Below are 16,225 nucleotides of genomic sequence, written 5' to 3'. Positions count from 1 at the left end.
ACAGAGGATGAGATGGTTGAATGGCTTCACCAACTCGATAAACATGTGTTTGAGTAAGCTCCAGGAGTTGATGATGGACAGGAAGCCTGGCGTGCTGCGGTCCATGGGGTCACAAAGAGTCAGGCACGAGTGAGTGACTGAACAGCAGCAACAATACCGTCTTCCATAATGGCTGTATCAGTTTACATTTGCACCAACAGTGCAACAGTGTTCCCTTTTCTCCACACCCTCTCCAGCATTTATCGTTTGTGGACTTTTGGATGATGGCCATTCTGACCGACTTGAGATGACACCTCATTTTGGTTTTGATTCGCATTTCTCTAATAATAACCGAGGATGAGCATCTTTCCATGTTTTTATTAGCCACTTATGTATCTTCTTTTGAGAAGTGTCTGTTTAGGTCTTCAGCCCACTTTTCTTTTTTTTTTTTTTCAGCCCACTTTTTGATTAGGTTGTTTGCTTTTTTGGTATTGAGTTACATGAGCTGCTTGTATATTTTGGAGATTAATTCTTGGTCAGTTGTTCTAGCTCGAAGGATTTGAGCATATCCTAGCTAGCATATGAAATGAGTGCAATACTACCATAGTTTGAACATTCTTTAGCATTGCCCTCCTTTGGGATTGGAATGAAAACTAATCCCATGGGATACAATCTATTAAAATGCAGTTGCAAAAAAAGAAAGGAAAGGAAAATTCTTCCAGAACACAGAACTTGATTTTATAATAGCTTTGTGCTCAACCTCTTAATAAATTTCCACTCAAAGTGTACTTGGAAGCTTGTCATCTTTTTTCCTATATATTAGAGTTTCACCTGAGGGAGAAATTTCTGAAAGTTAATCCTGGTTACCAAGAATGAAAAAAACATTCAACAGATCACAGTTAGTTTCATGACAACATTATTTATGAAGGAAACATCATTGCTTATGTTCAGCCTACTGGCAAAATATTTGTAACATGCTTCTAAAAGGCCCACAGAGAAGCGTGTGTAGAGATTACCAAGGGCAACAACGAAAGTTCTGGCTTCCCTCTTTATTCCCTAACACACTTTCTGAGATGAGCTTTGGCACCCAGACTGTCCCTGGTGGCTCAAGAAAGCATTTCAGTATCATCAAGGGTCTGGATACTGAGCCGAGTTTGCTGTAAGCTTAGAGATGATTGTTTTTTTTTAAAAATCAGTTTTATTTCCTAAATTCCTCTCACATTTCCACTGGTGTGATTTCATTTTGAAAATATTTCATCTTTAAGTTACAGAACAGTTTTTAGAAATTTTTTGAAAATAAGGGCAACAAATTATGTAATTGACTGTGAAAAAGAAATACACCACAGGGCTATGCTTATAAGTGTCTGTGTTGTGTGTACATGTGAATTGAGATCTCCAATCTACAGCTGTATTAAATTTTGGATCTGTATCTTTTCTATACAGAATCATAGAATATTGACATGAAATTTAAAAAAAAAGAATCAATCCATTGTCTGCAATTATTTACATTTTCAAACACCTTGAAGACAGGGACTTTTTCTCTAGTGCTTGGGTCCACAAATAACAACTAGTAGATGACCAATAGAGTGAAAAGGCCCCCCGCTTCTTACATGTTAAAATCTGAGGCCAAGAGAAGAAAAGTGACTGGCACAGCTCTTCCAAAGCTATGTTTCAGTAGAACTGGGATGTCACAGCATCTTCACCTACATCGCAACTCTCTGTCCAATAATAGTTTTTAAATGTCTACTGATGTTTTAAAATGGATGAATTCCTCCTCTTTACTTCACAAAGGCCTAAGTTTGTGAAGTAAAGCTACTATCAGATATCAAATATTTAACCCACATAACTTCTTTAAAGCATAAATAACCCCCAGGGAAATGTATTAGTTGTTTAACAGTTTCAGTTCCTTGATTGACAGACAACAGAACTTGAAAGCTTGAATAGTCTGGATCTATGAACTGCAACTTCCAAAGAACCACTATATGTGGTTTGCTCTTCATGTTATCACATACAAGAAAGAAAGTCCACCACAAATAATTTATTACAAATTCTACTTTTGAAAATAAACTATAAAAAGGAGTTTAACTTAACCCATCTCTAAAAGAGCAAATAAATAATTTTTGGCCCCTAAACCTTTTGGGCAAACTAGACTTGTCTTTGCAGTACTTATTTGGGCTTCTATTTTCTTGAAGGAATGAAGTCCTGCTGAGAGATACAAGGAGAGGGAGGCAAGATAAACATGAGTGTTCCGGCTGCTTTAAGATGAGCAACCTCAAAGATTTAAACTTGGTCCCAAATCCTTGAAAAATAAATGAATCAGCATGTGGAGAAGCCTACAGGTCTTGAACATGAAGAGCCTGGTTAACTGAGGTCATGAGCACTCAGAAGCTGTGATGAAAGAAATCCAGTCCCACTTAATGCTCCAAACTTTATGACTGTAGTTTTTGCATTAACTGACAAAGTGGAATAACTTCACAGCCATAATAACATAGACTTCTCCAATCACTTTCTCTCTACAGTTTCATAGTAAGACGAGATCTGTGTGGGCCTTTGCAGGTTATTATCCTGTGTTTTATCCAGTGCCTGAACTAAACAAGTGCTGAATAAATCTGCACAGGATACTACCCTAAACAGTCTTATTTAATTCTCACAAAAGTCTTATGAAACAAGGAGGGCAGCCATTATTCCCATCTTACAGAAGACGAAGTTCCCAGACACCATGTCGTCATCATCACTAAGGTTCATTAGGCACTGACCATGTGCTACGCCCTCTGAATGTATTAACCTGTTTAATTTCCATGGTATGGTATGTGATATGGTTTGTGATATGGTAAATATGAACAGCATCTCTATTTTACAGGTAAGAAAACTAAGACACAGAGAAACTAACACATAAGCATTAACATAACTACAATCAGCTATCACAATTAGGAACTAGCACCAGGACTGAACCTAGGAAGGTGGCTCCAGAGTCCATACTTATATCATGACAATATCATGCCTTGATATTTGACTGCCCAAATAGTATCCACTTGCTTTGGGCTTGGTCACATGACTAGTTGATGGCCAGTCCAAGACTATTTCCATCCTCCCTCCAGCCCATCTCCCTACCTCAGTAGGTCCTGTCAATCATCACCTGCAAAAACAAAGCTGCCATGGGCCTCAGCACAAGTCTAATTAACTGGACAGAGTGAGCATGTCCAATTAACTGATGAACTAACTCTTCATAGAAACCCAAGTCAGGAGGATACCTTCCAAAGACAGGTGAAAGGCCTCAAGGTGGAGGCATCAACCACTGGTAAACCTCCAGGGACACTCATATTTGAAATTTACTATTGAAGATTCACCTGTTAGGTAACACAAAGCCTCTTATATGTGATTGGAAGTCATTACCTTATTAGGAAAACCTCATAGTTGGAGAACATGCCAGAGCTGTGTGATTCCAGGAGTGAAAGGGCAATGAAAGAAAGAAACATACAGCCTGTGTCCTATAGGGAGATTACTTGTAAGAAGGTTTTTCATATAGGACAACCTAACTTAATGCTATTTAAGAGTCCATGTTTCAGTAACTAGTCAAGGACATTTAAATATGTTTACATCAAATATAGGGTGTTTCCCTCTTACATTGTTGGTAGGAATGCTAACTAGTACAGCCACTATGGAGAATGGTGTGGAGATTCCTTAAAAAACTGGAAATAGAATTGCCATATGACCCAGCAATACCACTGCTGGGCAAACACACTGAGGAAACCAGAATTGAAAGAGACACATGCACCCCAAAGTTCTTTAGAGTACTGTTTACAATACCTAGTACATGAAAGCAACCTAGATGTTCAACAGACAAATGGAAAGGAAGTTATGATACATATACACAATGGAATATTACTCAGCTCTAAAAAAAAATGCTTTTTAGTCAGTTCAAATAAGGTGGATGAAACTGGAGTCTACTATACAGAGTGAAGTAAGTCAGAAAGAGAAACACCAATACAGAATATTAACACATATATATGGAATTTAGAAAGATGGTGATGACAATCCTATATGCAAGGCAGCAAAAGAGACACAGATGTAAAGAACAGGCTCTTGGACTATGTGGGAGAAGGCAAGGGTGGGATGATCTGAGAAAATAGAATTGAAACATGTATATTACCATATGTAAAATAGATGACCAGTGCAAGTTCAATGAATGAAGCAGGGCACTCAAAGCCAGTACTCTGGGACAATTCTGAGGGATGGGGTGGAGAGGGATGTGGGAGGGGATTCAGGATGAAGGGACAATTGTGCACCTGTGGCTGATTCATGTTGATGTATGGCACGACCACCACAATATTGTAAATTAATTATCCTCTATTTAAAATAAATATATTTTTAAACCAAATATATGGTGTTTCATAAGCCACACAACAAATGGATTCCTAAATCATTCTGCTAAGTGAACATTCATTTATCTTCCCCCACACACATAAATGAAAAGCTTATATGGGTCTATATTCAAATTTTCTCTAGTAAGAGAAAAATATCACTGAAGATTTTTGTAGAAAATGAATCAACATGCACAGTGATTTCTTCCAAGCATCTCTTCCATTTTCAAATACCAGACCATGGCAAAGCACTAAATGTATTAAGATATATTTACTGAGAAACTTGGCATCTGACTTACCCGCTGGATTTCTATCAAAGAACAATACCGGAGCTCTCAAAATGGACTTCAGCATTTTGTTGTGCAAAGTTTGTGAAGAATTAACAAGGATGTACAATGCCAACAGAGATCTTGTGACACCAAAAAGGAGACTAGTTACAGTTAAACCTGAAATAAAGAAATGTCACTCATAACATAAAATCTGTGCCTCTTCTTCAATGATACTGAAGTACAGCAGGTAGTTTATAAAGATATTATGTATTTTCCACTATAAAAAGAATTTACATATAAATTTTATATATAGAATGTGAGATAAATAAGTTTAGATACATATATAGAATGGATTCTGTAAGAGTTTAATGCATTCACAAGATACATTTATTAAAAAGAATATGAAAATCAGTATTTTCCTTTCACTGAACAGAAACCATGTGTGAAGAAAAAATGAGGTGTAAACTACAATTTCACTCTAGGCTTTCCAAACTCAATTTGCAAGTTCTAATAAAAACTCAGAAGAAAAATTAATTATAAAAAGTAGTTAATCATTCTCCACGTTTCAAATCTCACTATTTACAAAATTTTCCATAATGTGAAATTGTGGTATGTTTTGGTACCAGCATGTGAATTAACAGGAAACAGGAGAAATTATTTCATTTCATTGTACAAAATATTCAGTAGCTTTAAAAAATAGGAAAATACCATACTAAGTTACAAGTAGAAAATGTCTTAAATACTTGAATTGCAAGAAAATACAAATTATATCTTAACACAAGATAATTAACCTAAAAGAGCATCTAATCTCACTGTTTTATAGAAACAAAAAGCATTTATAAATGCACATAATTATTTAACTTTTTATTAATGACACAAATGAGTATTTACTATGCATATAAAAATTAAAATAGCCTCCAAACATCTCTTGAACCCATGATACTAAGGAAACTGGAAATCACTTCTGTTATAAATATTCCATCAAGTATTTTTTCTCCTTCAGCTTTTCACATCACTGTTATTCCAACTCTGGAAGCTGTTCAAATTCCTGAATTCTATCAACAGGCATTTGTCTTAGCCCACTATCCTAAATGAATATACAACAGAATCTTTTCCTTCTTCTTTTAAGCCCCCACAGTCCACCAATTCAGAAGGTAAACAGCTAACGGATTTAGGTTTCTTAGCAAGTGATCAACAAAAGAAATACAAATTTCAATGAGTGGGTTCTTACAAAGATATAATTCACTCTATCTTTGCAAAAAGTTAGTATGTGTGTTTTTTGTGCAAATATTTTAAAATTTTATTTTTACTTTTTAAAAATATATTAAAATTTTAGATGAGGATTTCCTTTTGAAAGTATGAAATGCTACACATATTCTAGGCACTTTTGTGAAAACAGAGCCATGTTAATTAATATTAGTCTGGCAAGCCAGATGTTAAATTAATCACACAATTGGAGGTGCAAGAACATTGTGATCTCAAGCTAAGAAAGAGAAGGAATCCTAATTAATTCCCAGACACTGGATTTCTCCCTACTTAGCTTCTCTCTTAAGTAGCTGGTGAAGCCCAAGAGATGAGCAGTGTGGCAAAGGGGAGTTTGCATACCTGCAGGGAAATAGTGCTTTTGCTTGGGGGCCCTTGCTGCCAGAGGAATTCATCTAAGTTCAATAAAGGACAGGGTTTATTCAGACAGAACTGGAAAAATTCAAACCACAGGGTGGGGATCCATTTCTAATCCCCTTGTCCATCCATATAATAAGATTTAGATAAAGCAACCCATTAGAATAGACAGTAGCACATGTTTCCAGTGGCTGATTTTCTGAATGTTCAGTTCTAGTTTAACTTCCAAAATCCAGTACACAGCAAATTAAGAGTCTTCATTCACCTTCTTCTAGTAGATTTTTAAAATAATTATTCCAATTAATTCATAGAGTAAATGCGACTCAGACTCTTATTTGTTGAGGTATTTCTGAATTTCTCCTAGAAGCCCTAGTTGCTCATGCAGGCTCCTTGTAAGCACCTCAGACTCTAGTATAATAGACCAGATGATTCGGCTTTACCTGAAAAAATTCCTAAGTACCAGTTCAGATCAAGCTTCTCTGTTATATTTCCTTTTTCAAGTGCCATGATATTCAGAGTATCCTGTTCATTTGCCCTATGGAATAGGGAAGAAAAAAATATTACGCTATATATAGAATATAAATATATAGATATATATACACCAGAAAAAAAATTAATCTTGATTTAGGAGATGAATTTAATGCTAGAAAATGATTCCTAGCTCTAAGAACCCTATGTCTCTCTACCTTATAGAGATACCATTTGAATCATGACTTTCAGTTCTCAGAACTGTCTGTGAGGAAGCTTCTGAAAGTGAGACATGGGGAGAGACCATGGGAGAGTCACAGTCCAGCAGGAACTGTGATTTTTCTTCAGGGAAACTACATGAGGGTCAGAAGAGGAGGCTGTACAATCCCCACCCCTCCCCCTGACTCTGTGGGAAAGTGAGGCTTCGTGTAGACTTTACAGCACTTTGGGTCAGAGCAGGAATCACTCACCAGTTTAAAATCCACCAGTCCTGCAGGATATAGGCGACCTAAAGCAGGAAACACAGTCACTCACACACTGACATTACTGAGCCCTCACACCCCGCTCACCAGGATGGGGGATGGGAAGGCTCCAGAACAGGGAGACGGTCCTTCGGACTCAGGTCTGTGCCAAGCCCCACATCCCAGATGACGAGAGGTCAGGGGAGGGCATGTTATAATTTAATGTCTCTAAAAGGCATTCTTTTTTCTTTTTTTTCTAGAATCTGTCACAAACACACAACACCCATAAGCCTCACTTATTTTGCTACCCAAAGATAGCACATTTGAATGCAAATCCAAGTACATGCAAAAAAAGAAAAAAAAGTAATAGTATAAATGTTTGGGGTTTTGAAGAAAGACACTTGACAGGTACTGTGATAGTCAGTTTTCTATGTCACCTTGGCCATTCCAGTCTCCGGTCATTTAGTCAAACACTCCTCTAGATATTAATGTGAAGGTATTTTATGTGGATTGTGGTTCATATCTATAATTAGTCAACTTAAGTAAAAATAACCATCAATAATGTGGTGGACCCCATCCAGTCAGTCGAAGGCTATAAGAGCACAACCTGAAGCTTCCTGGAGGAGGAAGAAATTCTGCCTTAAGACTGCAGCTCCTGCCTGAGTTCCAGCCTGCAGGCCTGCTCTTCTGCTTTCAGATTCACCCAGGTAGATCCCACAGCTTCGTGAGCCAGTTTTTTAAAATAAATCTCTTTATAAACATAATAATAATTAAATAAATAGATACAGTATAAATAGTATGTGAATATCAAGCTAAGGGCACACACCAAAATAAGTTTCCTTACTTACCTGAGCTGCTATGCTTACTAGAATAAGGAAAATGATGACAGACCAGTGAGCACCAGCTCTGAAGTAATTCTTGTAGGTCTTAAAACCAACTTTTCCTTCTAAACGTCTCTCCTCAGATAGTGTATCCTGTATATTCTCAGTCTTGGAGGGAAAAATGGCAGTGAAAGACAAAATTTTAAATAATGAACTACAAAACTACACGAGTTCAACAATGCCTTAAATTGCAGTTCTGTGGTGAAAACAGACACACCTCACATGCTGGTAGGAGTGCAAGATGGTCCATCTCCTATGGAGAGGGTATGAAAATATCTAGCCAAACCATATATGCATTTACTCTTGGACCCAGCCATACTACTTCTAGTAATCTATTAGAAATAAGGAAATATCATTTGCACAAGGTTATTCATTGTTGCATGGCTTTGCTTAAAGTAGCAGTGCTCTGTGATGATCTAGATGTTTGGGACAGCGGTGTAGGTGGGAAAGGGAGTCCAAGAAGGAGGGGATATATGTATACATATACTGGATTCAGTTCGTTGCACAGCAGAAAACAACACAACATTGTAAAGCAGTTATACTCCAATTAAAAAATAAATTATATGACTAAATAATAAAAATAGGATATTATGAATTTCAGCACACGCAAAACATATCCAATTCAAATATTAATGCAGAAGTTTGTTCCAAAATAACACACAAAATGATATGTAGTTAATGTATCCCTCTAGATGACTTGTGTCACTCAATGATGAAAACATAAAACAGCTGGTCCTCAAAATACTAGTCAAATACAGTAAGCTGAGTTCACACAATGAGTTGGAGTAAGGAGAGTTTGGATATCAGGAGGAGAGAATATGATCTGAATCTATATGGTTCCTGAATTTCGGTGATTCCTGAGTATGGAATGTGAGGGACTAATCAGTGTCTGCTGTGTGTCAGGTCCTTCAAACACGTTATCTCTGGTCTATCACAAACCTTATGACACCAAGGCAAAATATGACAATCAGTCATCTGCAGTGCCAGAACATTCCAATATGTAGGAAAAATAGCTGATTTAATGTGGTCACAGCAGGATTTGATAGGAGAGGGTCTTCATAGTATGCCTTATAGTATGTAAAAGGGAAGCTGGCAACCATTATAAACATACACCCAGGAATTCATAGCAGTGTACCAACTACTGATCTTGATAAGATTCATCATCCTATACCCAAAGGAGAACCCTGATCAGAGAGCAATTTAATTCTACCAATTCCATGGATTAAGGCCCTGGAAACTTATTTACTTTGATACAAAGATGTTATGAGAGGAGAAGACTGAACAGCCATCAAAAGCAGACAGACCAGGATGTTGCAGAATGAGAAACTCACAACTTGATCTTCTGTAGCTGCATCTTTCAACAAGGCTGTGGAAGACTGTTCAGACTGAACTGAAGACTCAGAGGAGGTCTGAGTTCTCATAGTGGGAGATTCAGGTACTGGAGATGGTTCAGCCTCCTCATTCTCCTTCTTTAAAAGGGAAGCAAAATCTACCCCAGATTTCAGCAACTCAGCATAAGTCCCTTTTTGCACCATTTCACCCTAAAATAAAAATTTTAAACTTGAGAGGAATGCACTTGCATTAGATAATACTAATCTAATTTATATAGTAATCGAAAAAAGTTAATTGTTATTAAACTATAACTTTTATAAGAAAATATTTCTTAGGTCTGGAACTATGGTTCACAAATCTAGTTCAGCTAGACACAGTACAAGCCTTCTGTTCTCTGCCAACCCGAATATTGTGTAAGGTGCTAGCAGATATGAAAGAAATGTGTGCTCATGTGTTAAAAATGGAGGTCGTTGAGATACTGTGGGCAATTCAGTTCAGTTCAGTTCAGTCGCTCAGTCGGGTCCAACTCTTTGCGACCCCATGAACTGTAGCACACCAAGCCTCCCTGTCTATCACAAACTCCTGGAGTTTACTCAAACTCATTATCCATCGAGTCAGTGATGCCATCCAGCCATCTCATCCTCTGTCGGCCCCTTCTCCTCCTGCCCCCAATCCCTTCCAGCATCAGGGTCTTTTCCAATGAGTCAACTCTTCCAGTGACATGGCCAAAGTATTGGAGTTTCAGCTTCGGCATCAGTTCTTCCAATGAACACCCAGGACTGATCTCCTTCAGGATGGACTGGTTGGATCTCCTTGCAGTCCAAGGGACTCTCAAGAGTCTTCTCCAACACCACAGTTCAAAAGCGTCAATTTTTCAGCGCTGAACTTTCCTCACAGTCCACCTCTTGCATTCATACATGACCACTGGAAAAACCGTACCCTTGACTAGACAGAAGTTTGTTAGCAAACTAAAGTCTCTGCTTTTTAACATGCTGTCTAGGTTGGTCACAACTTTCCTTCCAAGGAGTAAGTGCCTTTTAATTGCATGGCTGCAATCACCACCTACAGTGATTTTGGATCCCCAAAAATTAAAGTCTGACACTACTTCCACTGTTGCGCCATCTATTTCCCATGAAGTGATGGGACCAGATGCCATGATCTTACTTTTCTGAATGTTGAGTTTTAAGCCAACTTTTTCACTCTCCTCTTTCACTTTTCAGAGGCTTTTTAGTTCCTCTTCACTTTCTGCCATAAGGGTGGTGTCATCTCCATATCTGAGGTGATTGACATTTCTCCCAGCAATCTTGATTCCAGCTTGTGCTTCTTCCAGCCCAGCATTTCTCATGATGTACTCTGCAAAAAAGTTAAATAAGGAGGGTGACAATATACAACCTTGACATACTCCTTTTCCTATTTGGAGCAGTCTGTTGTTCCAAGTCCAGTTCTAATTGTTGCTTCCTGACCTGCATATAGGTTTCTCAAGAGGTGGTCAGGTGATCTAGTATTCCCATCTCTTTCAGAATTTCCACAGTTTATTCTGATCCACACAGTCAAAGGCTTTGGCATAGTCAATAAAGCAGAAATAGATGTTTTTCTGGAACTCTCTTACTTTTTCGATGATCCAGCAGATGTTGGCAATTTGATCTGTGGTTCCTCTGTCTTTTCTAAAACCAGCTTGAACATCTGGAAGTTCACAGTTCATGTATTGCTAAAGCCTGGCTTGGAGAATTTTGAGCAATACTTTACTAGTGTGTGAGATGAGTGCAATTGTGCGGTGGTTTGAGCATTCTTTGGAATTGCCTTTCTTTGGGATAGGGATGAAAACTGACATTTTCCAGTCCTGTGGCCACTGCTGAGTTTTCCAAATTTGCTGACATATTGAGTGCAGCACTTTCCCAGCATCATCTTTCAGGATTTGAAATAGCTCAACTGGAATTCCATCACCTCCACTAGCTTTGTTCATAGTGATGCTTTCTAAGGCCCATCTGACTTCACATTCCAGGATGTATGGCTCTAGGTGAGTGGTCACACCATCGTGATTATCTGGGTTTTGAAGATCTTTTTTGTACAGTTCCTCTGGGCATTCTTGCGACCTCTTCTTAATATCTTCTGCTTCTGTTAGGTCCATACCGTTTCTGTCCTTTATTGAGCCCACTTTTGCATGAAATGTTCCCTTGGTATCTCTAATTTTCTTGAAGAGATCTCTAGTCTTTCCCATTCTGTTGTTTTCCTCTATTTCTTTGCAGTGATTGCTGAGGAATGGTTTTTATCTCTCCTGGCTATTCTTTGGAACTCTGCATTCAAATGGGAATATCTTTTCCTTTCTCCTTTGCTTTTTGCTTCTCGTCATTTCACAACTATTTGTCAGGCCTCCTCAGACAACCATTTTGCCTTTTTGCATTTCTTTTCCATGGGGATGGTCTTGATCCCTGTCTCCTGTACAATGTCATGAACCTTCATCCATAGTTCTTCAGGCTCTCTCTATCAGATCTAGTCCCTTAAATCTATTTCTCACTTCCACTGTATAGTCATAAGGGATTTGATTTAGGTCATACCTGAATGGTCTAGTGGTTATCCCTACTTTCTTCAGTTTAAGTCTGAATTTGGCAATAAGGAGTTCATGATCTGAGCCACAGTCAGCTCCCAGTCTTGTTTTTGCTGACTGTATAGAGCTTCTCCATCTTTGGCTGCAAAGAATATAATCAATCTGATTTCGGTGTTGACCATCTGGTGATGTCCATGTGTAGAGTCTTCTCTTGCGTTGTTGGAAGAGGGTGTTTGCTATGACCAGTGCGTTCTCTTGGCAAAACTCTATTAGTCTTTGCCCTGCTTCATTCTGTACTCCAAGGCCAAATTTGCCTGTTACATCAGGTGTTTCTTGACTTCCTACTTTTGCTTTCCAGTACCCTATAATGAAAAGGACATCTTTTTTGGGTGTTAGTTCTAAAATGTCTTGTAGGTCTTCATGGAACCGTTCCACTTCAGCTTCTTCAGCCTTACTGGTTGGGGCATAGGCTTGGATTACCATGATATTGAATGTTTTGCCTTGGAAACAAACAGAGATCATTCTGTCATTTTTGAGATTGCATCCAAGTACTGCATTTCGGACTCTTTTTTTGACCATGATAGCTACTCCATTTCTTCTATGGGATTCCTGCCCACAGTAGTAGATATAATGGTCATCTGAGTTAAATTCACCCAATCCAGTCCATTTTAGTTCACTGATTCCTAGAATGTTGACATTCACTCTTGCCATCTCCTGTTTGACCACTTCCAATTTTCCTTGATTCATGGACCTAACATTCCAGGTTCCTATGCAATATTGCTCTTTACAGCATTGGATCTTGCTTCTATCACCAATCACATCTGCAACTGGGTATTGTTTTTGCTTTGGTGCCATCCCTTCATTCTTTCTGGAGTTATTTCTCCACTGATCTCCAATAACATATTGGGCACCTACCGACCTGTGGAGTTCCTCTTTCAGTATCCTATCATTTTGCCTTTTCATACTGTTCATGGGGTTCTCAATGCAAGAATACTGAAGTGGCTTGCCAGTCCCTTATCCAGCGGACAACATTCTGTTAGACCTCTCCACAGTGACCCATCCATCTTGGGTGGCCCCACACGGCATGGCTTAGTTTCATTGAATTAGACAAGACTGTGGTCTGTTTGATTAGATTGGCTAGTTTTCTGTGATGCACTTAGAGAAGCAAAAACTACAGATGTCAGTGGAAGTATCAGTAGAGTTTTTTAAGACAATTCAGATAAACTACATGTGACAAACAGAATTTTTAAGAACAGTCATTGGAGAAGATATTCCAGGAAAAAAATAAGGCTGACACAGAGATGGGCACAAGCACATCTGCATAGGTGAGTCACTCATCAAATCTCTGCTGACCATGTCACTGTCACAATAGCATGTGTTCAGCTGGGACAACACCTGTAAGAAGTAGCTCTGGACAGAGAATCCACTAGTGTGTCTTCATTGTCTTTAAAACTTCCCCACAAACTCAGAAAGTTCCCAAATACAAATTCAATATTCTTTCCATTCAATTCATTAAACAAGAAGGCCATGACACTGGAGTGGTTCTAAAGCCTTGGCAGCAAACCAAAACCTAACCCAGAATCAGTGAGCTCAAATTTGAGAGGAGAACTTAAAAACAGCCAATCACAAGCAGATAACCAGGCCTCCTCAGATCAGGCAACTGCTTAAGCTTAAACTGCCAATCTAATCAAGTTCTTTAAAAATACATGATTTTTTTACTTCAGTTTCCCTCTCTCCAGTTCAATTCAGTTCAGTCGCTCATGTAGTGTCTGACTCTCTGCAACCCCATGGACTGCAGCACTCCAGGCCTCCCTGTCCATCACCAACTCCCAGAGATTACCCAAACGCATGTCCATTGAGTCAGTGATGCCATCCAACCATCACATCCTCTGTCGTCACCTTCTCTTCCCACTTTCAATCTTTACCAGAATCAGGGCCTTTCCAATGAGTCAGTTCTTCATATCAGGAGGCTGAAGTATCAGAGTTTCAGCTTCAGCATCATTCCTTCCAATGAACATTGAGGACTTATTTCCTTGAGGATTGACTGGTTGGATCTCCTTGTAGTTCAAGGGACTCTCAAGAATCTTCTCTAACACCACAGTTCAAAAGCATCAATTCTTCGGTGCTCGGCTTTCTTTATAGTCCAACTCTCACAACCATACATGACTACTAGAAAAACCATAGCTTTGACTAGATGAACGTTTGTTGGCAAAGTAATGCCTCTGCTTTTTCAAATGCTATCTAGGTTGGTCATAGCTTTTCTTCCAAAGAGCAAGCTTCTTTTAATTTCATGGCTGCAATCACCATCTGCAGTGATTTTGGAGCCAAATAAATAAATAAATAAAGTCTGTCTCTGTTTCCTTTGTTTCCCCATCTATTTGCCATAAAGTGATGGGACTGGATGCCATGATCTTCATTTTTTGAAAGTTGAGTTTTAAGCCAGCTTTTTCACTCTCCTCTTTCACTTTCATCAAGAGACTGACTCTTTAATTCTTCTTTGTTTTCTGCCATATGGGTGGTGTTATCTGCATATCTGAAGTTATTGATAAATCTGCTGGCAATCTTGATTCCAGCTTGTGCTTCATCCAGCCTAGTATTTCACATGATGTACTCTGCAGAGAAGTTAAATATATAAGGTGACAATATAAAGTCTTGACGTACTCCATTCCTCATTTGGAACCAGTCTGCTGTTCCATGTCCGGTTCTAACTGTTTCTTCTTGATCTGCATACAGATTTCTCAGGAGGCAAGTCAGGTGATCTGGTATTTCCACCTCCTGAAGAATTTTCCACAGTTTGTTGTGATCTACACAGACAAAGGCTTTAGCATAGTCAATAAAGCAGAAGTAAATGTTTTTCTGGAACTCTCTTGCTTTTTCTATGATCCAACGGATGTTGGCAATTTGATCTCTGGTTCTTCTGCCTTTTCTAAACACAGCATGAAAATTCTCAGTTCATGTACTGTTGAAGCCTAGCTTAGAGAATTTTGAGCATTACTTTGCTAGAGTGTGAGATAAGTGCAATTGTGTGGTAGTTTGAACATTCTTTGCATTGCCTTTCTTTGGATTGGAATGATAACTGACCGTTTCCAGTCTTGTGGCCACTGCTGAGCTTTACAAATTTGCTGGCATATTGAGTGCAGCACTTTCACAGCACCACCTTTTAGGATTTAAAAGTGCTCACCTGGAATTCCATCACCGCCACTAGCTTTGTTCATCATGAGGCTTTCTAAGACCCACTTGACCTCACACTCCTCGCTGTCTTGCTTTAGGTGAGTGATCATACCATCGTGGTTATCTGAGTTATTAAGATCATTTTTCTACAGTTCTTCTGTGTACTCTTGCCACCTCTTCTTAATATCTTCTGCTTCTGTTAGGTACATACCATTTCTGTCTTGTATTGTGCCCATCTCTGCATGAAATGTTCCCTTGGTACCTCTAATTTTCTTGAAGAGATCCCTAGTCTTCCCCATTGTTTTCCTCTGTTTCTTTGCACTGATCACTGAGGAAGGCTTTCTTATCTCTCCTTGCTATTCTTTGGAACTCTCATATGCAGATGCTTTCGCTATTTTCTAACCCTATGAAACAAGACACAGCTAATTTGCTCAGTGGCAAACAAAATATGAGGCCAAAATTTCAGGATGCAAAACCAATCAAAAGAGGGCTTCTTGTTAAGGCAGATCAAGTAGAAGATAGTGCCCTAGGGCCCTACCTTTGACCCCTCTCATCCTATCCCCTGAGGTGGTCCCCTGGAAGAAACACTATGAAACCTTTGGGAACCATCTGATACCGAAGAATTAGAATTTTATTCAAGATATATTGTGTCTTGTGCCACTTGAGAGACAAAATGCATACACCTTATTTAATGAAATTACTACTTTCTACTTAGCATCTGTAAGCTGCACAAGGAAATTACTAGTGGTACAAAGACAGCAATTTCACTGAGCAGCCAAGCCCTGACAATTCCAAGGGGACAAGGGGGCAGCCATCCCTCCTCTGATGTGAGAGAGGGATCAAACAAATAGGATGGACCCCAACTCATCCAGGGGTGCTCTTTAGTGGACAAATTGTTGTTCTAAAATCGAGGATGTATTCTCAAAAGAAGCAATAAGGGGGCCCCAAAACATCTAGGGACTGGCTAAATATGTTATTGTGCCTTTCACTATTCTGTACTCAGTACTGCCAATGCAGGGTTTTACATACTAGTATCACCTGCTCTGGGGGCTTCCCTGGTACCTCAGCAGGTAAAGAATCTGCCTGCAATGCAGGAGACCCTGGTTCAACCCCTGGGTTGGGAGTACCCCCTGGAGAA

General features: G+C 39.0%; 1 protein-coding gene across 1 annotated transcript in view; it reads right to left on the bottom strand.

Annotated features, from left to right (window-relative positions):
• Nucleotides 1-16,225, bottom strand: part of LOC122687098 (ATP-binding cassette sub-family C member 4-like) — a 324,734-nt gene that overhangs the window by 120,835 nt on the left and 187,674 nt on the right. Inside the window, exons 15-19 of the mRNA XM_043892538.1 lie at nt 9,371-9,580; nt 8,007-8,147; nt 7,168-7,205; nt 6,670-6,764; nt 4,640-4,786 (exon numbers count right to left, since the gene is read on the bottom strand). Of these exons, the coding sequence (XP_043748473.1) occupies nt 4,640-4,786; nt 6,670-6,764; nt 7,168-7,205; nt 8,007-8,147; nt 9,371-9,580 (631 nt within the window). The remainder of the gene's footprint in view (nt 1-4,639; nt 4,787-6,669; nt 6,765-7,167; nt 7,206-8,006; nt 8,148-9,370; nt 9,581-16,225) is intronic.

This window comes from Cervus elaphus, chromosome 30 (genome assembly GCF_910594005.1).
Source record: "Cervus elaphus chromosome 30, mCerEla1.1, whole genome shotgun sequence".
In the NCBI taxonomy this organism is placed as follows: Eukaryota; Metazoa; Chordata; class Mammalia; order Artiodactyla; family Cervidae; genus Cervus; species Cervus elaphus.
This window is presented reverse-complemented; position numbering and strand designations above follow the sequence as displayed.